This window comes from Hypanus sabinus, chromosome 5 (assembly GCF_030144855.1).
Source record: "Hypanus sabinus isolate sHypSab1 chromosome 5, sHypSab1.hap1, whole genome shotgun sequence".
In the NCBI taxonomy this organism is placed as follows: Eukaryota; Metazoa; Chordata; class Chondrichthyes; order Myliobatiformes; family Dasyatidae; genus Hypanus; species Hypanus sabinus.
The window spans coordinates 183,398,191-183,425,263 of record NC_082710.1 but is presented as its reverse complement, the minus strand read 5'-3'; the positions used below and the strand labels follow the sequence as shown (position 1 = coordinate 183,425,263).

The following is a 27,073-nucleotide window of genomic DNA, read 5'->3' as shown; positions in this document are numbered from 1 at the left end:
GGGTTGAATGACCTCGCGGGCCTTGTTTACGTCCAAGCGACCGCAATAACGGCAGGATTGACGGGCTGGGATCGGAGAAGGCCGCTGCCAAGGACTGGTCTTCCTGACAGGAGGGGAGGGGAGGAGGAGCCGGAGGGCGGGTAGAATCCTCCTCAAGGGCTGTGCTGCCTGTATCAGTTCTGAATTCGCTCTGAGCTGCCAGTGCGGAGGAAGCTGGCACTGGCAGACGAGTCGCCCCTCTGAGCGCAGCCCTGATGTTGGCCATGATCACGCTACTGCTGTTCGCCGCCATCGCTCTCCTCCTGGCCCTTGGGATCTGCGGGAACAGGAGAGACCCGGGGGAGCGGAGCCTCCGAGACATCCCCGGGCCCTCGGCGCTGCCGCTCATCGGGAACCTGGCCGAATTCACCCACAGGCGCCTCCACATCCGCCTCAGCGAACTGGCCAAGACCTTCGGGCCGATTTACCGACTCCGGCTGTGGGGCCAAGGTAAGGCCACAGTACCCAGAGGGAGGGTTCAGTAATTCTACGGCCTCAGTGATCTGAAAGCCGGCAAACCATAGACACACAAGCTGGATGAACTCAGCAGGTCAGGCAGCATCCGTTGAAATGAGCAGTCAACGTTTCGGGCCAGTCCTGACGAAGGGTCCTAACACAGCGGATGCTGCCCGACCTGCTGAGTTCATCCAGCTTGTTTGTACGTGTTGATGTGACAACAGCATCTGCAGTGGACTTTGTGGAAACCATAAACACATGAGGTTCTGCAGATGTATAAAATCCAGAGCAACGCACACAAAATGCTGGATGAACTCAGCAGGCTAGGCAGCATCAATGGATGATCTACGTTTCGGACCAGACCCATCGATACTGCCGGATCTGCTGAGTTCCTCCAGCTCCTGCCGAACTGTATCAGTCTCTGCCTTTCCTTTGGAGTCATCGGCATTCTGAGAGGGGGATCCTGCGGTTAACAGCTTGCCCTCCATAAGGTACGACAAGTTTACGTAACATCCATGGTCGACCCCGACCAACGGAGGGCCACCAACAGATTCCTATTCTGGTGCCGTCCAGACAAAATTACCAGCACTTCTGGAAGGTCACGCACTGAGGCGCCCGTCATTCTCTGTAGCCCCGGTCCATGCATCGCATCCCCTCTCCCACATTCTCTGTAGCCCCGGTCCACACATCACATCTCGTCTCCCACATTCTCTGTAACCCCGGTCCACACGTCGCATCTCCTCTCCCACATTCTCTGTAGCCCCGGTCCACACGTCGCATCTCCTCTCCCACATTCTCTGTAGCCCCGGTCCACACATCGCATCTCGTCTCCCACATTCTCTGTAGCCCCGGTCCACACATCGCATCCACTCTCCCACATTCTCTGTAGCCCCGGTCCATACATCGCATCTCGTCTCCCACATTCTCTGTAGCCGTGGTCCATACATCGCATCTCCTCTCCCACATTCTCTGTAGCCCTGGTCCACACGTCGCATCTCGTCTCCCACATTCTCTGTAGCCCCGGTCCATGCATCGCATCTCCTCTCCCACATTCTCTGTAGCCCCGGTCCACACATCGCATCTCCTCTCCCACATTCTCTGTAGCCCCGGTCCATACATCGCATCTCCTCTCCCACATTCTCTGTAGCCGTGGTCCATACATCGCATCTCCTCTCCCACATTCTCTGTAGCCCCGGTCCACACATCGCATCTCGTCTCCCACATTCTCTGTAGCCCGAGTCCATACATCGCATCTCCTCTCCCACATTCTCTGTAGCCGTGGTCCATACATCGCATCTCCTCTCCCAAATTCTCTGTAGCCCCGGTCCACACATCGCATCTCGTCTCCCACATTCTCTGTAGCCCGAGTCCATACATCGCATCTCTTCTCCCACATTCTCTGTAGCCCCGGTCCACACATCGCATCTCGTCTCCCACATTCTCTGTAGCCCGAGTCCATACACCGCATCTCTTCTCCCACATTCTCTGTAGCCCCGGTCCATACATCGCATCTCCTCTCCCACATTCTCTGTAGCCCCGGTCCATACATCGCATCTCCTGTCCCACATTCTCTGTAGCCCTGGTCCATACATCGCATCTCCTCTCCCACATTCTCTGTAGCCCCGGTCCATACATCGCATCTCGTCTCCCACATTCTCTGTAGCCCGAGTCCATACATCGCATCTCGTCTCCCACATTCTCTGTAGCCCCGGTCCACACATCGCATCTCCTCTCCCACATTCTCTGTAGCCCTGGTCCATACATCGCATCTCCTCTCCCACATTCTCTGTAGCCCCGGTCCACACATCGCATCTCGTCTCCCACATTCTCTGTAGCCCCGGTCCATACATCGCATCTCCTCTCCCACATTCTCTGTAGCCCCGGTCCACACATCGCATCTCGTCTCCCACATTCTCTGTAGCCCCGGTCCATACATCGCATCTCCTCTACCACATTCTCTGTAGCCCCGGTCCACACATCGCATCTCGTCTCCCACATTCTCTGTAGCCCCGGTCCACACATCGTATCTCCTCTCCCACATTCTCTGTAGCCCCGGCCCACACATCGCATCTCGTCTCCCACATTCTCTGTAGCCCCAGTCCACGCATCGCATCTCGTCTCCCACATTCTCTGTAGCCCCGGTCCACACGTCGCATCTCGTCTCCCACATTCTCTGTAGCCGTGGTCCATACATCGCATCTCGTCTCCCACATTCTCTGTAGCCCTGGTCCACACGTCGCATCTCGTCTCCCACATTCTCTGTAGCCCGAGTCCATACATCGCATCTCTTCTCCCACATTCTCTGTAGCCCCGGTCCATACATCGCATCTCCTCTCCCACATTCTCTGTAGCCCCGGTCCACACGTCGCATCTCGTCTCCCACATTCTCTGTAGCCCCGGTCCACACATCGCATCTGGTCTCCCACATTCTCTGTAGCCCCGGTCCACACATCGCATCTGGTCTCCCACATTCTCTGTAGCCCCGGTCCACACGTCGCATCTCGTCTCCCACATTCTCTGTAGCCCCGGTCCACACATCGCATCTCCTCTCCCACATTCTCTGTAGCCCCGGTCCATACATCGCATCTCGTCTCCCACATTCTCTGTAGCCCCGGTCCACACGTCGCATCTCGTCTCCCACATTCTCTGTAGCCCCGGTCCACACGTCGCATCTCGTCTCCCACATTCTCTGTAGCCGTGGTCCATACATCGCATCTCCTCTCCCACATTCTCTGTAGCCCTGGTCCACACGTCGCATCTCCCCTCCCACATTCTCTGTAGCCGTGGTCCATACATCGCATCTCCTCTCCCACATTTTCTGTAGCCGTGGTCCATACATCGCATCTCCTCTCCCACATTCTCTGTAGCCCCGGTCCACACGTCGCATCTCATCTCCCACATTCTCTGTAGCCGTGGTCCATACATCGCATCTCCTCTCCCACATTCTCTGTAGCCCCGGTCCATACATCGCATCTCCTCTCCCACATTCTCTGTGGCCCCGGTCCATACATCGCATCCCCTCTCCCACATTCTCTGTAGCCCCGGTCCACACGTCGCATCTCGTCTCCCACATTCGGTGGCTAATGCCCTCCATTGGTCAGGGTTCGACCTGACTCTACTCGACGTGCAAGCCAGGGCGGCGCGATATGGAGGGAAAGCTGTTGCAAGCTCCCGCTCTCTACACAGTTGATGAGTCCAATGGAACGGCAGAAACCGACACAGTTCGGCACCAGCTGCCAGACAGCGCTGAACTCAACGTAGTACGTCCTGCCTTAGAGAGTCCAGTTCCGGAGTTTTCCTCGGAGAAACTCCCGGAGACTTCCCCGTGAGTGTGTATGGCCGCAAGGCAGTGGAGGTTTGAAATCAGAGTTTTCCTTCTCCAAGGTGAGCTGTCAGCCACGGGGGACAAGCCCCATCTGCACGAAGGAATGGCCTTAAGGCGCCAGTAACCCGCCTTTGCCCCCTCTCCTGTCCACCGGAATCAATAGCTGTGCTGCACGCTAAGGCCAGGGGCTGGACTTGGTTGCCAGAGATTTTTTGAGACGGACACTATTGGGAGTATTTTTAACATGTCGTGGATCTCTTTTCATTTCCCAGGACTGAAATGGCTAACACGAGGGGGCATAGTTTTAAGGTGCCTGGATTGATACCTGGAAATATGATGTTGTAGCTATTAGTGAAACATGGTTGCAGGAAGGGTGTGATTGGCAACTAAATATTCCTGGATTTCATTGCTTCAGGTGTGATAGAATCAGAGGGACAAGAGGGGAAGGTGTTGCATTGCTTGTCAGAGAAAATATTAGTGGTGCTCTGACAGGATAGATTAGAGGGCTCATCTAGGGAGACTATTTGGATGGAATTGAGGAATGGCAAAAGTTTAGTAACACTTATAGGGGTGTATTATAGACCACCTAATGGGGAGCGAGATTTGGAGGAGCAAATTTGTAAGGAGATAGCAGATATTTGTAGTAAGCACAGGGTTGTGATTGTGGGAGATTTTAATTTTCCACACATAGACTGGGAAGCCCATACTATAAAAGGGCTGGATGGTTTGGGGTTTGTAAAATGTGTGCAGGATAGTTTTTTGCAGCAATACATAGAGAAGGGGCAGTGTTGGATCTCCTGTTAGGGAATGAGATAGGTCAGGTGACAGGTAAAACAGTCCGATTTTGTCATTTAAAGTAAAATTAGATAGGTATATGGACACGAAAGGAATGGAGGGTTATGGGCTGAGTGCAGGTCGGTGGGACTAGGTGAGAGTAAGCGTTCGGCACAGACTAGAAGGGCCGAGATGGCCTGTTTCTGTGCTATAATCGTTATATGGTTATATGGTTTTAAATCAGCAGTGAGCCGAGATTCTGACCTGACTTTATCGGGTCATCTACCTGGGGTATAAATCCGTCTTAACGTGAACACATTTATCCTGAAATCCAGATATCATTGTCTTAAACTCCTTGGATGTGATCAAAGAAGCTCTGGTGAAGAGGTCGTCGGCGTTCGCCGGGCGTCCGAAGTCATTTGTAGGTAAGCGACCGTCACCCGCTGTGATCCAGCGACCGCGCGGAGATTCCGGGTTGTTCAATGTCATTTCCAGTACACAACTGTAAAGGAGAATGAAGTAATTGTTACCCCGGATCCGATGCAGCACACACACACACACAGATACAGACACAGACACAAACACACACTCACACACACACACACACACACACACACACACACACACACACACACACACACACACACACACACACACACACACACACACACACCAGTGTGTGTGATATATATTTGATTGATTGTATGACCATAAAGTAACGCTAAGCCCAGGAGTGTCTGTACATAAGGTGACTGACAGGAAATGATAAAGCAGTGGAGGGGTGGGTTACATAAACATGGAAACCTACAGCACATTACAGACCCTTCGGCCCACAATACTGTGCCGACCATATAATCTACTCTAGAAGCTGCCTAGAATTTCCCTAGCGCATAGCCCTCTATTTCTCTAAGCTCCATGAACCTATCAAAGAGTCTCTTAAAAGACCCCATTGTATTCGCCTTTATCAACTTCGCTGGCAGTACATTCCACGCACCCACCACTCTCTGTGAGAAAAACTTACCCCTGACATCCCCCTTGTAACTACTTCTGAACACCTGAAAACCGTGCCGACTCGTGTTAGCCATTTCAGCCCTGAGAAAAGGCCTCTGATATCCGCATGATCAATACCTCTCATCATCTTATACACCTCTGTCATCCTCCGTCAGTCTAAGGAGAAAAGGCCAAGTTCACTCAACCTATTGTGTGAGTGGGTGGAGGTGATGATCAGTTTTACTGCTTGGGGAAAGTAACTGGATTTGAGTCTGGTGGTCCTGGCGTGGATGCTACGTAGCCTCCTCCCTGATGGGAGTGGAATAGACGGTCCATGAGTAGGGTGGGTGGGATCCTCCATGATGTTACCGGCACCTTTCTGGATATATGGCGGGTAGGCTGGTGTCGGTAACCCGTTGCCGGGCAGTGATGCAGTCGGTCAGGATGTGCATCGTACAATGTCGTCAGCATGGACGCGCCAAGTCCAGCTCGCTTCCGCCTCCTCAGAGCGGAGGTGTCGGTGAGCTCTCCTGATTGTGGAGAACGTGTTCTGGGACCACGAGAGTTTGTGCGAGATGTACACTCCCAGCATTGTCAAACTGCTGTGCCACCGGCGTAAAGAGGGGCGTTCGTGGCGCGAGTTCTGCTGAGTTCCTCCAGCAGTTTCGGGGCTTTCTTTGACGGGGAGGTATTGACACAAACACAAAATAAAAACCCGCAGATGCCGAAGATCTGAAGTAACAGCTGTAAGTGTTAGAGATGCTGAACAGGTCCAGCTGGAAGGGGAGGGGGTGTGTGTGTGGGGGGGGGGCGGGCAATAGAGTTAATATTTAATCCTACTCTCGAGCCGAAGGAGGAACTTAACGCTTCTTCTGGACCGCCGAAAGAGCTGGATGCTCTTTCCAAGACCTGGGAAACCTCGGGAGAGAGGTGTGCCTGAACTTGCAGAGATGGGGTTAGGTGGGCGGGAGCAAGGTCGGTGACAGGGTGAAGACAAGATAATGGAACCGAGATCTAACGGCGAAAACCTGCCGGGAAAAGGCGTAGAGATGAGAACCGGCAGCAGAACCGTCATCATCATGGCTGCGGGCCGAGTCGATGATGTAGGCAATCATGGTCTTTGAAGTGGTTCCTGGGCAGTGTGTTGACAAGACAGGACACCCCAGCCATTACCTTGTCAGCTTGGTGTCAGTGGTCACATAATCTGGACTTGTGATGTGCATCAGATGCCCGTAGGACATCCGTGTAACGTCACCCACTGCCCGCTCCCACGGCTTCATATACCCCTGATCCGCCGTGGGCGTGGGGGCTACGCAAGGGCTGCACCTTGCCCAAGGGTGGCCTGCTGGCCAGCGGAGGATACGAGCCCTTACTCATCCTTCGGTCGCGACATCCTTTGGTGGACCCCACAACCCAGGAAAGTGAACAGCAAAGAAAACGCGGGACTGTGACGAGGTGAGAGGACTGTCCAGCCGATGCCAGAAGGTCAAACCCGTGATCAGCGAGCCCTGGGGTCGCTATCCTGAGGTCGGCGAAGCCACGAGTCCAAAACCGAAGGTCAAAGTTGAAGCACCATCAATAACTCACACTGAGACGTAAGGCGAGATATCGGCTTTTATTGACTGGAAGAAGGAACCAGGAGTGAGTGTCTATCATACAATGTCCTGGAGACTGAGGCCGAGCGTCAGGCCTCAGATCGCCTTTATACAGGGGCCTGTGGGAGGAGCCACAGGAGCAGTCAGCAGGGGGCGTGTCCCGACAGGCACATAGTTCACCACAAAAGTCCAGGCGCTCGGCGAGTCCGGAGGTAGGAAGCCCGTAAAGTCGAAGACCGAAGTCGGCCAGTCCCGCGGTACGGGCCCGAAAGTTGATTCTGCGAGTCCGGGCCACAGACTGGAGGTTGGAGGCCCGATGTCTGCGAGTCGGCGTCTCGGGCGAGAAAAGATCTCTTTTTTTCAAACGTTGTCTTGTTTTGTTCTGTTGTTGTTGCCGCTGCTTGTCTTGTTCGGCTAAACATTGTGGACATGTTGTGTTGACGCCGGAATGTGTGGCAAGGCTTGTGGGCTGCCCCCAGCACAGCTTTGGACAGACCAATCAGTTCCTCCAGAACGACAGAGTAAGTTAATTGGTGGCTGGGGTGAGATAGGCGCGTTGCTGGGCTGTGCACCTCGAAGGGCCTGTTCAGAATACATACCAAATGAAAATATCGCTGGCAGGACCGCTGCGCTCGACCGCCTTCAGCTCTGACACGTCCATCAACACACTGGGAGCCGGGGTGCTCGCACTCATCGTTCATCAACAAAAGAACGGAATTTACTGGAAATCCGAAGCAACACACACGAAATGCTGGGGGAGCTCAGCAGGTTAGGCAGCATCTGTGGAAATGAATGAACAGCTTATGTTTTTGGGGTGGGGGGTGGGAGACCTTTCATCAGGACTGGAAAGGAGAGGGGAAGGAGGTGGGACGCGGGGAAGGTGTACAGTATGGCGGGTGATGTGGAAGGTGGTGTGGTGAACTACATATATCTGTCTGGACACGCCCCTCCCCTGCTGACTGCTCTTGTGGCCCCTTCCACAGACCCCGGTATAAAGGCGATTGGAGGCACTGCTCCTCCCTCAGTCTCCAGGATGTTGTCTGGTGGTCTCTTGCAGCTGATAAAAGCCTATCGTTCGCCTCCCGTCTCCGAGAGTTATTGATGGTGCATCAGGTGGGGGAAGGGTGCAGGAGGGGGAGGGAGGTTGAAGAAAGAGGTGAAAGGTGGAAGAAGTAGATGGAATCGGAGAGGAGAGGAGAGTGGGCCATGGGAGAAGAGAGGGTGAAGATAGCAGAATGAGGAGCAGGTAAGACGCCAGTGTGGAGAAGAGGGAAAGAAGGGGAGGGAGAAATCGGAGAGGAGAGGAGAGTGGGCCATGGGAGAAGAGAGGGTGGAGATTGGAGAGTGAGGAGCAGGTAAGACGCCAGTCTGGAGAAGAGGGAAAGAAGGGGAGGGAGAAATCGGAGAGGAGAGGAGAGTGGGCCATGGGAGAAGAGAGGGTGAAGATAGCAGAATGAGGAGCAGGTAAGACGCCAGTGTGCAGAAGAGGGAAAGAAGGGGAGGGAGAAATCGGAGAGGAGAGGAGAGTGGGCCATGGGAGAAGAGAGGGTGGAGATTGGAGAGTGAGGAGCAGGTAAGACGCCAGTGTGGAGAAGAGGGAAAGAAGGGGAGGGAGAAATCGGAGAGGAGAGGAGAGTGGGCCATGGGAGAAGAGAGTGTGGAGATAGCAGAATGAGGAGCAGGTAAGACGCCAGTGTGGAAAAGAGGGAAAGAAGGGGAGGGAGAAATCGGAGAGGAGAGGAGAGTGGGCCATGGGAGAAGAGGGGGTGGAGATTGGAGAGTGAGGAGCAGGCAAAACGCCAGTGTGGAGAAGAGGGAAAGAAGGGGAGGGAGAAATCGGAGAGGAGAGGAGAGTGGGCCATGGGAGAAGAGAGGGTGGAGATAGCAGAATGAGGAGCAGGTAAGACGCCAGTGTGGAGAAGAGGGAAAGAAGGGGAGGGAGAAATCGGAGAGGAGAGGAGAGTGGGCCATGGGAGAAGAGGGGGTGGAGATTGGAGAGTGAGGAGCAGGTAAGACGCCAGTCTGGAGAAGAGGGAAAGAAGGGGAGGGTGAAATCGATGTTCATGCCATTCGGTCGCTCTTCACTTCCTCCAGATTCGCGGGTATCCCGTCGAAAGCCGCACGATCTCCTCGCGCTGAAGGCCTTGCGCCGCGTGTTTTGTAGCTGAACTATACATTGTTAACCCCGTATTAGTGCCTTTGTCTTTCAGATTCTGGTTTTCCATCTCCCGGTGCCTCTCGCAGAGTCTGGGTTCCGCCCCCCGCTTTTAATTCCAGTACACATTGTACCTTCGTGACGCAGTCTGAATGCTTTTCCCCACCGCGACCTTCAGCGCGTCTCGTAGTTCAAAGTAACGTTATTATCAAAATACTTTTATCTCATCATATACAACCCTGAGATCCATTTCTTTGCGGGCATTCACAGTAAATCGAAGAAACACAATAGAATCAATGAAAGACCGCAGCCATCAGAACAAACAACCAATGTGTAAACAACAAACTACCAATGCAAAATAATAAATAAATAAACAAACAATAAGTATCAAGAGCACGAGGTGAAGAGACCTCAAAAGTGAATCAATAGGTTGTGCCAACATTTCAATGATGTGGCAAGTGAGGTTATCCCCTCTTGTTCAAGAGCATGATGGTTAAGGGGTGATAACTTCTTGAGATGTTTGTCCTGAGGCTCCAGTACCTCCGCCCTGATGGTTGAGGGGTAATAACTGTTCCTGAACCTGGTGGTGTGAGTCCTGAGGCTCCTGTACCTCCTGCCTGATGGTGGCAGCAGTGAGAAGCGAGCACGGCCTGGGTGGTGGGGTCACTAATGATGGACGCTGTTTTCCTGAGATACACTCATTGTAGATGTGTTCAGTGGTGGTTCCGTATCCACCACTATCCGTAGGATTTTCCCTTCATGGGCACTGGCGTTTTCACAACAGGCCATGATACAACCAACCCCTGGTCTGAGAGCATGAAACAGTACAGCACAGTTCAGGCCCTTCTGCCCACCATATTGTGCTGGCCCTACAACCTACTCTAAAATCAATCCAACAATTCCCTCCCCCATAGCCCTCCACTTTTCTATCATCTACGTGCCTATCTAATAGTTTCTTAAATATCCCTAATATATCAAAATTTGCAGCAGGATCTGAACCAGCTGGAAAAATGGTCTTCAAAATGGCAGATGGAACTTAATGCAGACAAGTGTGAGGTGTTGCACTTTGGGAGGACCAGCCAGGGTGGGACTTCCACGGTGAGTGGTAGGGCACTGAGGAGTGCAGTTGAACAGAAGGATCTGGGAACACAGACATATAATTCCTAGAAAGAGGCATCACCAGTAGATAGGGGTATAAAGAGAGCTTTTGGCATATTGGGCTTCATAAATCAAAGAGTTGAGTACAGGAGTTGAGATGTTATGTTGATGTTGTGTAAGGCTACTTGGGAGTATTGTGTGCAGTTCTGATCATCTACCTACTGGAAAGGTGTCAATAGGATTGAAAGAATGCAAAGATATATTAAGTCTTCAGTACCTGAGTTATAGGGAAAGGTTGAATAAGAGCAATTTATTCCCTGGAGTGTAGGAGAATGACGGGAGATTTGATAGAGGCATACAAGATTATGAGGGGTGAAAATGGGTTAGATGCAAGCAGGTTTTTTTCCACTGAGGTTGGATGAGACTAGAACTAGAGATCATGTGTTAAAGGTGAAAGGTGAAATGTTTAAGGGGAACACCAGGGGGAACGTCTTCACTCAGAGGGTGGGGAGAGTGTGGAACGAGCTGCCAGTGGAAGTGGTGGATGTGGGTTTGGTTTCAACATTTAAGAGAAATTTGGATAAGGACACAGATGGGAGAAGTTTCGGAATGCAGGTCAATGGGACGAGGCAGATTAATAGTATGGCATGGATTAGATGGGTCGAGGGGCCTGTTTTTGTGCTGTAGTGTTCCATGATTCAATGACTCTACCTCCGGCTACCATTCGCCCTGGCAGGGCATTCCACTCTGTCACCATTCTTTGTGTAAGAAACTTATCTCTGACATCCCCACACAGGGGTCAGCAACCCGCGGCTCCGGAGCCGCATGCGGCCTCTTTCATCTCTGTGCTGCGGCTCCCTATGGCTTTGGAAAATAAATGATGAGTATTTAATTAAAATGTATTTTATGTTAGTTTGTTAGTTTTTGAAATGTAATTCTAAATTTGAAGATTATGGTGATCTTGTACAATCTAAATAAAACGTGTTTTTTTGTCGCTATTAATATACGTCACCACTGCCAATGCCTGACACCCGCCAGTGCGCGATTTCTTTAATTTTTCGATCCAAGGTAGGCTAACTATGGAGAATTCTAAAAAAATAAAAGTGACTGAAGAAAACAGAACGTTTAATGATACGTGGACAGATTCATTTGCTTTCACTGCTGACGAGACTGGTTTACCGGTATGCTTAATATGCAATGAGAAACTAGCAAACAACAAAAAGTCAAAAGTCGCAAGACATTTCCAGAATAAACACGCAGGCTTTGCTCAAAAATATCCGGATGGAGATGAGAGAAAAAAGGCCGTTTCGGATCTGATGCGGAAGGTTTATCTGAGCAAAAATCATTTCAAGAAATGGATGATGACTGGAAAATCAACGACATATGCTAGTTTTGTTGCCGCTCAGGAAATAGTCAGGCACGGGAAGCAGTTTACAGATGGTGAATATATAAAAGAATCTTTCATTAAGATTTCAGAACATCTATTCACGGACTTTAAAAACAAGAATGAAATTGTGCAGAAAATCAGAGATATGCCCCTCTCTGCAAAGACTGTCAAAGACAGAACCATAAAAATGGCAGAAGACATCAGAAGACAGTAAATTAAAGACATCAATTCAGCTGTGGCCTGCTTGATTGCCTGTAACGAGTCTAAAGACAAAGGTGATATTGAACAAATAGTGCTGTTCTGCCGGTATGTAAACTCTGCCGGGCCACAGGAAGAAATGATTGAGTTGATACCTCTAAAAGGCCAAACACAGGGAGAGGACATCTGTGAGGCTGCCTTGAATTGTTTAAGAGCCAAAGTAATAAAGACCACCCACCTGGTGTCAGTAGCTACTGATGGGGCACCAAGAATGACAGGAGCGCACAAGGGATTTGTGGCTTTACTGCAAAAGTCGCTGGACAGAAAGCTGCTGACTTTTCACTACATCTTGCACCAAGAGGCACTGTGCGCTCAAACATTTCCTCCGGAATGCACAGAAGTAATGGATGTTGTCATTCAGATTGTCAATAAAATAATGGCAAAAAGTTTAAATCACCGTCAATTCCGTTTGTTACTGGACGAGCTGGAAAGCGCATATTCTGATCTCCTGCTGCACAACAAAATTCGGTGGCTGTCCAGAGGAGAGGTGCCGAAACGCTTTGTCGCGTGTCTGGAAGAAGTGAAAACTTTCTTGGGCAGCAAAGGTCTCACCTTTCCTGAGCTGGAACAGCCAGAGTGGCTGGAAAAGCTACACTTCATGGTAGACATGACAGCGCACCTGAACACGCTGAACACAGCTCTTCAGCGGAAAGGACGCACAGCCCTGCACATGTTGGAGGATGTTTTGGCATTCCAGCGCAAGTTGACAGTGCTTGCCAGAGATTTACAGAAAGGCACATTGTCTCACTTCCCCAATTTGAGAGAGTTCAAACAAGCTCACGACATGATAAATTCGGAGTATTTACATTCTGCAATCATCGCAATGCAAACATCGTTTGGGAAACGCTTCTGTGAGTTCAGAGAGGTAAAAAACACACTTATCCTTCCCGGTCACTCCCCTAAGCATCGATCCATCCCTACTGAATACGACTGCATTGGCAGGTGTGAGTCAACCTGATCTTGAGATGGAACTGGCCGACATAGCCGACAAAGACATATGGGTGTCCAAGTTTAGACGCTTGACAGCAGACCTTGAAGATGTTGCCCGTCAGAAGGCCGTTCTTGCTCAGAGTCACAAATGGAGTGATATTGAAAACCTCCCCAAACCGGACAAACTTGTTTTCGAAGCATGGAATGCTATCCCCGACATTTATGTAAACATTAAAAAGTATGCGCTTGGAGTCCTGTCGATCTTTGGATCCACTTATGTATGTGAGCAGGTGTTCTCCAACATGAACTTTATTAAAAACAAACATCGCGCACGCCTCACAGATGACAGCTTGCGATCCTGTGTAAAGATGAAGGTGACGTCATACAGCCCTGATGTGCAGACGCTGTGCGCTGAGGTCCAGGAGCAGAAATCCCATTAACCAAGTATGATAAATATTTTAATTGCCTATTATTTTACGTATATGCATATTTTTTCATTGTTCAGTGAAATAGTCCTTTTATTTTTCAGGTGACAGCTGGCTGACGTTATTTTTGGTTTGCTGCTGGCGGACAATTTAAGTTCGGCGTTTTTCATAAATACAAGAAGGACTCAAATAGACATTGAATATTTTACTTAAAAGTAACCTTCAACCCAACGTCTTTTTTTCGGAGTTCAAAATGTTTTTGTTGCATGCAGAAATGTAATTTCGTTTTCTCTGCAGGAGTTCATCGATTTCATAAATGCAACGCATTATAGTTTGTTTATATATAGCATGAAGGCAAAAAAACGTTGTATGCAGTGTTATTTCATTTTAAATGTCAAACGGGTTTTGTGCCTCCCAGTGTTTTCTTTTCTGTGGGAGACGGGTCCAAATGGCTATTTCAGTGGTAAAGGTTGCCGACCCCTGCCCACACCTATACTTTGCTCCAACCTCTGTAAAGTTATGCCCTCAGCTATCAGCCATTTCCGCCGTGGGGGAGAAAAGTGTCTGACTGTCCAGTCGATCTGTGCCACTTATCACCTTGTTCTCTGTCAAGTCACCTCTTATCTGCCTTCACTCCAGAGAGAAAAGCCCTCGCTCACTCATCCCATCTTCATAAGACATGATTTGCACCGATTAGTGCGTTTCAAAAATAATGCCTTCAGGGCTAGCATCGGAGTCAAACCTCCAGTTAGTGGGATGGCCCTGGCATTCACTCCCATCTTGGCCATTCTCGGTGCCCCTGGCCCATTGTTTTATGCCATACTAATCTTCTGCAGGAGATTTCGTATCCTTCGGCGGGAAGGACCTGTCTCTCGGGGATTACACCCACGCATGGAAGGTCCAGAAGAAGCTGGCGCACAGTGCAATGCACTGGAGTCGGAAATCGGCTCTCGAGCCGGTCGTGATGCGAGAGGCCGAGAGGTTGTGCGAGGTACGACCGTTGATATCTCTTAACAGTGGCAGGGCACAGGCAGACGGTGAACTGCTATAGCCAGTGTGGGCACTATGCCGGCTGTCGTCAGTTACTGTGTGTGGGCTAGGTGCCTTTGTTGAGGCTATTGGCACTGCATGTAGAGGGGTTGTAGTTCTGACCGAGGTTCATACAAAAGTGGGAACTATGCATAGTTAGCGGCTGGGCTGTAAATACAGTACTCTGTGTGTGGGTACAGTCATTGGACACTATGATTGTGCTGTGTGTATGGGTACAGTCAGTGGATACTGTGCAGGTGAGGGTACAGTCAGTGGACACTGATCGTATTGTCTGTGATTTGGTACAGTCGATGGGTACTGAGATTGTATTGTCTCTGTGTGTGGGTGCAGTCATTAGACACTGAATGCACTTTGTGTGTGGGTACAGTCGAGGGTACTGAAATTGTTCTGTTTGTGTGTGGGTACAATCAGTGGACACAGTAACTGGGATGTGGATTACAAGAGGAAATAGAAAAAGCGTGTCAAAAGGGCAATGTTATGACAGTCACGGGAGGTTTCAGCATGCAGGTCGATTGGGAAAATTAAGTTGGAAATGGATCGCAAGAGAGTGAGCTTGTTGAATGTCTATGCGATGGCTTTTTAGGGCAGTTTGTTGGTCATCCTACTAGGGGTCAGTTGTACTGGATTGGGTGTTATGTGCTGTGTGAGAGGTGATTTGGGAACTTAAGATAAAAGAACCCTTAGGAGGCAGTGATCACAATATCATTGAGTTCAACTTGGAATTTGATAGGGAGAAAGTCTGACATAGCAGTACTTCAGTGGAGTAAAGGAAATTACCCTGGCTTTAGAGAGGAGTTGGCCAAAGTAAATTGGAAGGAGCTGCTGGCAGGGATGGCAGCAGAGCAGTGAGGAAGGTGCAGGATTCCAAAAACAAATAAATACTCAAATGGCAAAATAGTACAACTGTGGCTGACAAGGGAAGTCAAAGCTAACGTAAGGGCTTACAATGCAAAAAAAAAATAGTGGGAAGACAGAAGGTTGGGAACCTTTTACAATCCTACAGAGAGCAACTAAAAGGGAAAGATGGAGGGAAAGATGAAATATGAAAGCAAGCTAGCAAACAACATGAAAAGTGGATATAGAACAGCTAGAAAATGAGGCCAGAGAAATAACAACAGGGGCCAAGGAGATGGCAGATGAACCTAATGAGTGTTTTATATCAGTCTTCAGGCTGAAAGATCTAGCATAAATCACCTGGACCAGATGAACTGCATTCTAGGGTTCTGAAAGGTGTTGTGGTAGCGATTGTGGAGGTGTTAGTAATTATCTTTTAAAAATCACTGGACTCTAACATGGTGCCAGAGGACTGGAAAATTGCATATGTCACTCCACTCTTTAAGCAAGGAGGAAAACAACAGAAAGGAAATTATAGATCAGTTAGCCTGACCTCAGTGGTTGCGAAGATGTTGGAGTCTATGGTTAAAGATGAAGTTATAGAGTACTTGGAATCATAGGACAAGATAGGACGAAGTCAGCATGGTTTCCTTAAGGGAAAATCTTGCATGACAAACCTGTTGGAATTCTCTGAGGAGATTACACATAGGATAGATAAGGGAATGCAGTGGATGTTGTATATTTGCATTTCTTTGCAAATATACGACATTCATTTCTATTCTTTGCATTTCTGGTTAGATGCTAATTGTCTTTCATTGGCTTTGCATCTGTACTCGGCACAATGACAATGAAATTGACTCTAATCTAATCTAATTTGGAATTTCAGAAGGTCTTTGACAGCCACCCATGAGGTTGCATACCAAATTAAGAGCCCATGATATTACAGGAATATTACTGGCATAGTTAGAGCATTGGCTGATTGGTAGGAAGCAGCGAATGGGAATAAAAGGATCCTTTTCTGGTTGGCTGCTAGTGACTACTGGTTTTCCACAGGGGTTGGTGTTGGGACCGATTCTTTTTATGCTGAATCTCAATGACTTAGATGACGGAATAAATGGCTTTGTTGACAAGTTTACAGATGATACAAAGATTGTTGGAGGGTAGCATTGAGGAAACAAGTAGGCTATAGAAGGACAGATTCGGAGAATGGGCAAGAAAGTGGCAAATGAAATACAAGGTTGGAAAATGCATGGTTTTGCACTTTGGTAGAAGAAATAAATGTGCAGACTATTTTCTAAGTGGGGAGACAATCCAAAAACCTGACATGCAAAGGGACTTGGGAATCCCTTTGCAGAATGCCTTAAAAGTTAACTTGCAGGTAGATGCAATGTTAGCATTCATGTCAAGAGATTTAGAATACAAGAGCAGGGATTTAATGCTGATGTTATAAGGCATTGGTGAAGCCTCACCTTGAGTATTATGAACAGTCTGGGCTCCTCATCTAAGAAAAGGTGTGCCGGCATTGGAGAGGGTTCAGAGGAGGTTCACAAGGATGATTCTGGGAATAAAAGGCTTATCATACGAGGGACGTTTGTACTCTGGGTTTGTACTTGCTGGAATTTAGAAAGATGGGGGGGGCATCTTATTGAAACCTTTTGAATATTGAAAGGTCTAGACAGAGTAGATGTGGAAAGGATGTTTCCCATGGTGGTGGAGACTAGGACAAGAGGGCACAACCTCAGGATAGAGGGGTGTCCAGTTACAACAGAGTTGTGGAAAAATTTCTTTAACCAGAGGATAGTGAATTTGTGGTATTTATTACAACAGGCAGCTGTAGAGGCCAGATCATTGGGTGTATTTAAGGCAGAGCTTGATAGGTTCTGGTTGGACATGGCATCAAAGGTTATGAGGAGAAGGCCAAGGAGTGGGGCTGAGGAGGGGAAAAAGGATTGGCCATGATGGATTGGCAGAGCAAGGCCTAATTCTGCCCCTATGCCTTATGTTTTTATGGAAACTGTAAATGTACTATCTGCGTTTGGGTACATATGGTAGGGACAGAGATTGTTTGTGTGCAGGAATGATCAGTGGACACTGTGATTGTACTCTGTGTGTGTGGGTACAGTCAGAGGGCACTGAGATTGTACTGTCTGTGTGTGGGTACAGTCGGTGGCCACTGACTGTGATTGTACTGTCTGTGTGTGAGTACAATCAGTGGACATTGAGATTGTACTGTCTGTGTGTAGGTATGGTCAGTGGCTACCGCGATTGTACTGTCTCTGTGTGGGTACAGTGATTGTTCTGTCTGTGTCTGGGTACAGTCAGGATTCTGAGGTTGTACTCCGTGTGTGGGTACAGTTGTGGACACTGAGGTTATATTAGAAATATAGAAACAGAAAACCTACAACACAATACAGGCCCTTCAGCCCAGAATGCTGTATCGAACATGTACTTACTTTAGAAATTACACAGGGTTACCCATAGCCCTCTATTTTTCTAAGCTGTGGGTACAGGAGCCTCTTAAAAGACCCTTTTGTATCTGCCAATTTCCCCTCGGGATCAATAAAGTATGTCTGTCTGTCTTCACCACCATCGCTGGCAGCCCAACCCATGCACCCACCACTCTGTGTGGAATAACTTGGGCCTGACAACTCCTCTGTGCCTAATTTCAAGCACCTTAAAACTGTGCCCTCGTGCTAGCCATTTCAGCCCTGGGAAAAAAGCCTCTGACTATCCACTTGATCAATGCCTCTCATCATCTTATACACCTCTATCAGGTCACCTCTCATCCTTCGTTACTCAAGGAGAAAAGGCCAAGTTCACTCAACCTATTCTCATAATGCACGCTCCCCAATCCAGGCAACATCCTTGTAAATCTCCTCTGCACCCTTTCTATAGTGAGGTGGCTGGAACTGACCACAGTATTTCAAGTGAGTTCTGACCAGGGTTCTATATAGCATTATATCTCGGCTCTTAAACTCAATCCCATGGTTCATGAAGGCCAGTACACTGTATGCCTTCTTAGACATATAGTCAACCTGTGTAGCAGCTTTGAGTGTCCTATGGACTTGGACCCCAAGGTCCCTCTGATCCTCCGCACTACCTAGAGTCTTACCATTAATGCTATATTCTGTCAGTATATTTGACCTACGAAAATGAACCACCTCACACTTATCTGGGTTGAACTCCATCTGCTACTTCTCAGCCCAGTTTTGCATCCTATTGATGTCCCCCTGTAACCTCTGACAGCCCTCCACGCTATCTACAACACCCCCAACCTTTGTGTCATCAGCAAATTTACTAACCCATCCCTCCACTTCCTCATTCAGGTCATAAAAATCATGCAGAGAAGGGGCCCCAGAACAGATCCTTGAGTCACACCACTGGTCACCGGACTCCATGCAGAAAATGACCCTTCTACAACAACTCTTTCCTTTTTGTGGGCAAGCTATTTCTGGATCCACAAAGCAAGGTGCCCTTGGAGCCCATGACTCCTTACTTTCTCAATAAGCCTTGCATGGGTACCTTATCAAATGCCTTACTGAAATTCATATACACTGCATCTACTGCAATACCGTCATCAATGTGTTTGGTCACATCCTGTCATAGACCCGATTGTTAATCCCCTATCTTGCCCGGAATCTCCTTTGATTATGCCTTGTTTCCAATCGTTAATTTCCTATTTACTGCTAATTTGCTTGATGACAACACACCTGGTTTCCATCAAGAACTGCAGTACAAGAACCCTGGCGTCACAACCACTGGTCGCCAGTTCATTGGTCAATTCCCGTGTGATAACTTCGTTTTCCGACTGGTTAGAACCATTAGTTCTAAGTTCAGCTCCAGTTTCAAGATATTCCAGGAAAACCCCATCTCTGTGTCAAGACTTCATATCAAAGCTACGAGTCAAGATTCCTCCTGTTTGCTGCTCAGCGTTCTCTTCTGCGCCAGCATCCCCAACTCAGTCTCTGTGCTGATGCCCTGCACTTGGGTTCTCCTCAGTCGCTCCGTGCAGCACATCCTCAACAAATTCATCAGGCTCGTAAGGCACGAGCTGCCCTTGACAAAGCCATGCTGACTATCTCTAATCATATTAGACCTCTTCAAATGTTCATAAATCCTGCTTCTCAGGATCTTCTCCATCAACTTACCAACCACTGAAGTAAGATTCACTGGACTATAATTTCCTGGGTTATCCCTACTCCCTTTCTTCAATAAGGGAACAACATCTGCAACCCTCCAATCCTCTCGCAACCCCATTGATGAAGCTCCAGTACATCTTCTTTCTTAATGTCTATATGCTCAAGCTTTTCAGTTCACTGTAAGTCATCCCTACAATCACCAAGGTCCATTTCTGTAGTGAACACTGAAGCAAAATATACATTAAGAATCTCCGCTACCCCCTCCGGATCTATACACACTTTTTCACTGTCAAACTTGTTTGGTCCTATTCTCCCACGTCTTATCCTCTTGCTCTTCACGTACTTGTAGAATGCCTTGGGGTTTTCCTTAATCCTGCTCACCAAAGCCTTCTCATGGCCCCTTCTGGCTTTCATAATTTCATTATTAAGTTCCTTCCAGCTAGCCCTATAATCTTCTGGATCTCTATCATTACCTAGTTTTTTGAACCTTTCATAATCTCTTCATTTTTTTCTTGACTAGATTTACAACAGCCTTTTTACACCACGGTTCCTATACCCTACCATCCTTTCCCTGCCTCATTGGGACATACTTATGCAGAATGCTACACAAATATCCCCTGAACGTTTGTCACATTTATGCCGTACATTTCCCTAAGAACATCTGCTACCAATTTAATACTTCCAAGTTCCTGCTTGATAGTTTCATATTTCACCTTACTCCAATTAAACATTTTCCTAACTTGTCTGTTCCTATCCCTCTCCAGTGTTAACTTAACTTAACTTATTATTATTTAATTATTTATGGTTTTATATTGCTATATTTCTACACTATACTTGGTTGGTGCGGCTGTAACGAAACCCAATCTCCCCCAGGATCAATAAAGTATGTCTGTCTGTCTGTCTATCTATGGTAAAAGAGATAGAACTGTGATCAATATCTCCAAAATGCTCTCCCACTGACAGATCTGACAGCTGACCATGTTCATTTCCCAATTCCAGATCAAGTACAGACTCTCCTCTTGTAGGCTTATCTACGTATTGTCAGGAAACCTTCCTGAACACATCTAACAAACTCTACCCCATCTAAACGCCACACTCTAGGGAGATGCCAATCAATATTGGGGAAATTAAAATCTCCCATCATGACAACCCTGTTATTATTGCACCGTTCCAGAATCTGTCTCCCTATCTGCTCGTCGATGTCCCTGTTACTATTGGGTGGTCTATAAAAAACAGCCAGTTGAGTTATTGACCCCTTCCTGTTTCTAACCTCTACCCACAGGGACTTAGTAGAGAATCCTTCCATGTCAGCCATCTTTCTGCAGCCGTGATACTATCCCTGATTAGCAATGCCACACCCCCACCTCTTTTGCCCCTCTCCCTGTCCTTTCTGAAACATCTAAAGTTTTCTGTTTGTGTGTGGGTACAGTCAGTGGACACTGAGATTGCACTGTATGTATGTGGGTACAGTCAGTGGACACTGAGATTATTCTGTCTGTGTGTGGGTACAGTCAGTGGTAATTGTGATTGTTCTGTCTGTGTGTGGGTACAGTCAGTGGACACTGAGATTATTCTGTCTGTGTGTGGGTACAGTCAGTGGTAATTGTGATTGTTCTGTCTGTGTGTGGGTACAATCAGTGGACACTGAGATTGTACTGTATGTGTGTGGGTACAGTCAGCGGACACTGAGATTGTACTGTATGTGTGTGGGTACAGTCAGTGGACACTGAGATTATTCTGTCTGTGTGTGGGTACGGTCAGTGGACACTGACATTGTACTATCTGTGTGTGGGTACAGTCAGTAGACATTGTGATTGTTCTGTCTGTGTGTGGGTACAGTCAGTAGACATTGTGATTGTTCTGTTTGTGTGTGGGTACAGTCAGTAGACATTGTGATTGTTCTGTCTATGTGTGTGTGCAGTCTGCGGTCATTGTGATTGTTCTGTCTGTGTGTACAGTCAGTGGACACTGACATTGTACTGTCTGTGTGTGGGTACAGTCAGTGGACACTGAGATTATTCTGTCTGTGTGTGGGTACGGTCAGTGGACACTGACATTGTACTATCTGTGTGTGGGTACAGTCAGTGGACACTGTGATTGTTCTGTCTGTGTGTGGGTACAGTCAGTAGACATTGTGATTGTTCTGTTTGTGTGTGGGTACAGTCAGTAGACATTGTGATTGTTCTGTCTATGTGTGTGTGCAGTCTGCGGTCATTGTGATTGTTCTGTCTGCGTGTACAGTCAGTGGACACTGACATTGTACTGTCTGTGTGTGGGTACATTCAGTGGACACTGTGATTGTTCTGTTTGTGTGTGGGTACGGTCAGTGGACACTGACATTGTACTATCTGTGTGTGGGTACAGTCAGTGGACACTGTGATTGTTCTGTTTGTGTGTGGGTACAGTAAGTGGACATTGTGATTCTTCTGTTTGTGTGTGGGTACAGTCAGTGGACTGAGACAGTTTTTTCTGTGTGTGGGTACAGTCAGTGGACACTGTGATTGTATTGTCTTCAAATGCTGTTGCATCCCGGACCTTTTATGTCACCACCTTGTACATTCTTGGTCTGTGAATATCAATTTCAAAAACTATCTCTTAATTGACATTACCAGGTTTTCCGGATCTGTGAAGGGTGTCCTGTGGATCCCAACAGGGATTTCTCCATATCTACCTGTAACACCATAAGCTCCCTGATCTTTAGTACCAACGTGAGTATCGATGACTTGCCTTTGGTGGTTTCTGTCTGTCGTAGACGTGGTGGACCTCTGTGACTCCCTATGCCTCCTTCCCAGGGATTCTACGGGTAGCATATGCTTAACAGTGCAGGGAGGAACTTGTAAGTTCTATACGTAGCCATGCTCATTTCCTGCCATGTTCCAGAGATACATGGCTTACGGTTAGTAAATTGTGGGCATGCTATATTGGCACTGGAAAGCGTGGTGATGCTTTCAGGCTGTCCCCTGTATAATCCACAATGACTTCATGTGACACAAATGATGCATTTCTCTCTGTATTTCAATGTTGTCATGAGCAGGTGTCACATAAATACAACCTAACCTGGCCTTGTCTAATTTAATCTAGTCAGTTGATCCTGCTACCAATACGATCACAACTCTGGGTCTGAACTTGCTGCAGTTTAGAAAGAAGGGTGGGGGAGGTTGGATATTGAAAGGCTCAGACAGGGAGGACGTAGGGAAGTTGTTTCCAGTTGTGGGGGAGTCTAGGACCAGAGGACACAGTCTCAGCATAGAGTGACATTCCTGAAAGCAGAGATAAGCAGTAGGTTCTTCAGCCAGAGACTGGCAAATCTGTGGAATCCTTTGGCACAGATGGCTGTGGAGGTCGCCATTTGGGTATATTAAAAGAGGAGGTTTATAGATTTTTGGAACGTCAGGGCGTCAAAGGTTGCAGGGAGAAGGCAGAAGAACGTGGTTGAGATTGATAATAAATCAGCCATGATGGAATAGTGAAGCCCACTCAATGGGCTGAATAGTCTAATTCTAGTCCTGTGTCTTAACGTTGTTAGTGAGTTGTGAGAATGATATGTTGGCATCAAAAATGCGGCAAGCTTTGTGCTGCACCGATTTCTTTTGGCTCAAATGACAATTTCTGAGTGGTGTTGGTAACAATGATCCATGGATGGGGATTAGGAAGTGTGTCTAATGGACCCACGTAGAAGGTCAACAGTCAAAGGTTCAACGATAGAGATCGATGGTCAATGAATATACACAGGGGTCTGTGGTCTGTAGTTCCATACAGGGGTCAGGGGTTAATGGCTGCAAAGCTGAGGCTTCGTAAGGCAAAGCTCAGACACACTCGGAGCATTGTGAGCAATTTTGTATCCCATATCTAAGAAAGGATGCCCTGGCAGAGGAGGTTCACGAGATTGACTCTTGGAGTGAAAGAGTTAACGTACGAGGAATGTTTTATAGCTCTACACCTGTACTCACTGGAGTTTAGATGAGTGAGGGGGATCTCATTGAAACCTACTGAATACTGAACGGCCTCAATAGAGTGGATATGGAAATGGGGAGCCTAGGATGAACGGGTGAAACCTCAGAATAGATTAACAGCCCTTTAGAATGGAGATGAAGAGGAGGTTCTTTAGCTAGAGGGTGGTGTATCTGTGGAATTCATTGCCACAGATAACTGTGGAGACCAAATCATTGGGTTTATTTAAAGTGGAGGTTGATAGGTTCCTAATTAGTCAGGGCACCAATGATTACGGGGAGAAGATGGGAGAAAGGGGCTGGAAGGAATAATCAGCTGTGATGGAATGGCAGAGCAGACTTGATGGGCAGAATGGCCTGATTCTGCTCCTGTGTCTTATGGTGTCGTGGTGGGCAGGATGTTGTGATTGGTTGCCTAGACATGTGCTTGTTACCGGTTTTTGTCTTTCCCTTTGTCACCGATTCCAGTATGAGAGGTGTGACCCACAACTCCAGGAGATCCACGACTGCTTGACGGAGCTGGTTGCCCTTTGGGGCTCCTGCGCAATCGGCCTCATCGACATGTTTCCTGTTCTACAGGTGAGGAGGAAGAAGGGACATCCAACATCGCTGCCGCTGGCTCTGGGAGCGGGGTGCCCCGTGGGCCTAGACTTATCGTACAGCCACACAAACTCGGCAGGAACTCTGGCTGGACTTTATTCAGCCTGATCACAGTAATGTGAGGCCTGCTCCTGCTGACAGCTCCCAGTTCCTACTCAGCCAATAGGGTTCACCTGCCACTCATCACCTGCAGCCTATTTAATCCCAGTTCTCATCACAGTCCTTGTTCGCTAATCCAACCACCAGACCCAACCACTTTCTCTGAGCCTCTGCCTAAAGTTTATCTTATCGCCTGTTGTGTTTAGTTTCTGTTCCCTCTTGGTCTGTGGTCACTTGTGGCTTATTAGTGGTCTTGTAGCGGTGAAATAACGACACGCAGTTGCAAAAGAGGTTTATTCAAACTTCGCAGCCTCGCTTTAAAGCCTTCCTGATCCCGCCCTCCCCGGGCGGGAATGCTGTAGGGTGAGCATATTTACAGTCCCGTCCCGCGCGCGGGCTTTACCCCTTGCTGGTGAAGCAGGCTTGGCGCCCTCTTTGGGTCTGTCCTCAAAGTCGGCGCGGGCCGCTTTGTGAGCCGGTTCGAGTGCGCTGGGAAGTGGGTATTATTGATTGATTATTAAAGTCTTCACTCACTGCAAGATTGTCTCTGTGAGGCGCTTTTGGGTCAACCCTACTCTAAATTTACTCTAAACACCTCCAACCAAGAGGAGACGGGGGATGGGGGAGGAAAGAGACTCCCAACTGAGTATGAGGTGTAACCAGTCACAAATTGTGTAAGTGTTGTCAGTGTGGGGGCGATATGCTAAAGGGACAGCTTCCATACTATATGGCTCACCAATACCTCTCACTGACTGGGGGCTACAGGCATGGTGATGGAACCGGGAGCTGTGTGATCAATAGCAAAATTACACACACCAAATGCTGGAGGAATTCAGCAGCATCAATGGAAATGAATAAACATTCGACATTTCAGCTGAGAACTCATTCAGGGTCCCGCCCTGAAATGTCGACAAATTATTCCCCTCCCTAGGGGAGTTTGGAGTTCTTCCAGAATGTTTTAAATCGCAGCAAGAAGCAGAGAGGGAAGAGGTAAAAGAAGCTCGGAGAGAAGCTCTTTTTCTTAACTGATCGCGGCAAAGAGGCTAGACTGCGCAGGCGCGTGACGTAGAGTGCCAAAGGTTTAAAAAGACCGCCATATACAGCGGTCATCGTCGGAGTGGAGTGAGGCAGAGTGGGACGGCTTTTGCTCAATCAGGCTTCAGCGAGAACAGGCAGAGGTGAGGTTTGAATGGGGCACCACTGCGCAAACGCGTGAAAGTCGGCCTCTGAGATCAGTGGAGGAATTTAAAAAGCGAGCAGAGGCTGAGGACGAGCTTCACTCCAGGTGAGGTAAGGCCGGGTAAACTCCTTTAATTAATCTAATTAGCTTAGGAGTAGGTAATAGAGTCAGCAGTTAGGGCGGTCGCGTTCTCCGTTTACAGTATGTGGGAAGTCAGGGCGAGCACAGCTGTCCCTGATGACTACACCTGCAAAAGGTGCATCCAGCTGCAGCTCCTGACAAACCGCGTTAGGGAACTGGAGCTGGAGCTGGATGAACTTCGGATCATTCGGGAGGCAGAGAGTTTCAGGGAGATAGTTACCCCTAGGAGACAGGTAGTTGGGTGACTGTCAGGAGAGGGAAGTGGAATAGACAGGAAGAGCAGAGCACCCCTGTGGCCGTTCCCATCAACAATAAGTATACCATTTTGGATACTGTTGGCGGGGACGACCTACCAGGGACAACTTCCATGGTCAACTTGCAGAGGTTGCGTCTCTGGCACCGAGACTGGACCCTCAGCTCAGAAGGGAAGGAGGGAAAAGAGGAGAGCAGTAGTGATAGGGGATTCGATAGTTCGGGGGACAGATAGGAGGTCCTGTGGAAGAGATCGAGAATTCCGGATGGTCCGTTGTCTCCCTGCTGCCAGGGTTCGCGATATCTCGGATCGACTTCTCAGTATTCTCAAGAGGGAGGGTGAGCAGCCGGATGTCGTGGTCCATGTAAGGACCAATGACGTGGGTAGGAAGAGTGAAGAGGTCCTGAAAGGTAAAGGACAGGACCTCTAGGATAGCAATCTGAGATTTGCAGTGCAGATGGGTTTAGAAATAGTAAGATAGTGGAGATCAACACGTGGCTGAAGACATGGTGCAGGAGGGAGGGCTTCAGATTTATAGATAATTGGGCAGTTTTCCAGTGAGGGTGGGACCTGCTACGGCGAGACGGTTTACATTTGAACTGGAGGGGGACAAATATTCTTGCAGGTAGGTTTGCTCGAGAGGGTCCAGTGGATTTAAACTACATATGAGGGGGAGGGGAACCAGAATGTAGGAACAGAGGTATGGGAGAAGGAAGAAAAAGAAGACCGTAAAATTCTTTGTACTGTTAGAGATAAACAGAGAGGAAGAGGTGGAGAATTTCTTAAATGCATTTATTTTAATGCTAGGAGCATTGTAAGAAAGGTGGATAAGCTTAGAGCATGGATTGATACCTGGAAATATGATGTTGTAGCTATTAGTGAAACATGGTTGCAGGAGGGGTGTGATTGGCAACAAATTATTCATGGATTTCGTTGCTTCAGCTGTGATAGAATCGGAGGGACAAGATGGGGAGGTGTTGCGTTGCTTGTCAGAGATAATATTACAGCGGTGCTGTGACAGGATAGATTAGAGGGCTCGTCTAGGGAGGCTATTTGGATGGAATTGAGGAATGGGAAAGGTGTAGTAACACTTCTAGGGGTGTATTATAGACCACCTAATGGAGAGCAAGAATTGGAGAAGAAAATTTGCAAGGAGGTAGCAGATATTTGTAGTAAGCACAGGGTTGTGATTATGGGAGATTTTAATTTTCCACACATAGACTGGGAAGCCCATTCTGTAAAAGGGCTGGATGGTTTGGAGTTTGTAAAATGTATACAGGATAGTTTTTTGCAGCAATACATAAAGGTACCGACTAGAGATCCAGTGTTGGATCTTCTGTTAGGGAATGAAATAGGTCAAGTGACGGAGGTATGTATTGGGGAGCACTTCGGGTC

General features: G+C 48.2%; 1 protein-coding gene across 1 annotated transcript in view; it reads left to right on the top strand.

Annotated features, from left to right (window-relative positions):
• Positions 1-263: 263 nt before the first annotated feature.
• LOC132394860 (steroid 21-hydroxylase) overlaps positions 264-27,073 on the top strand; it is a 65,698-nt gene continuing 38,888 nt past the window's right edge. The window contains exons 1-4 of the mRNA XM_059971268.1: positions 264-489; positions 4,930-5,019; positions 14,269-14,423; positions 23,874-23,984. Coding sequence (XP_059827251.1) covers positions 264-489; positions 4,930-5,019; positions 14,269-14,423; positions 23,874-23,984 — 582 coding nt within the window. The remainder of the gene's footprint in view (positions 490-4,929; positions 5,020-14,268; positions 14,424-23,873; positions 23,985-27,073) is intronic.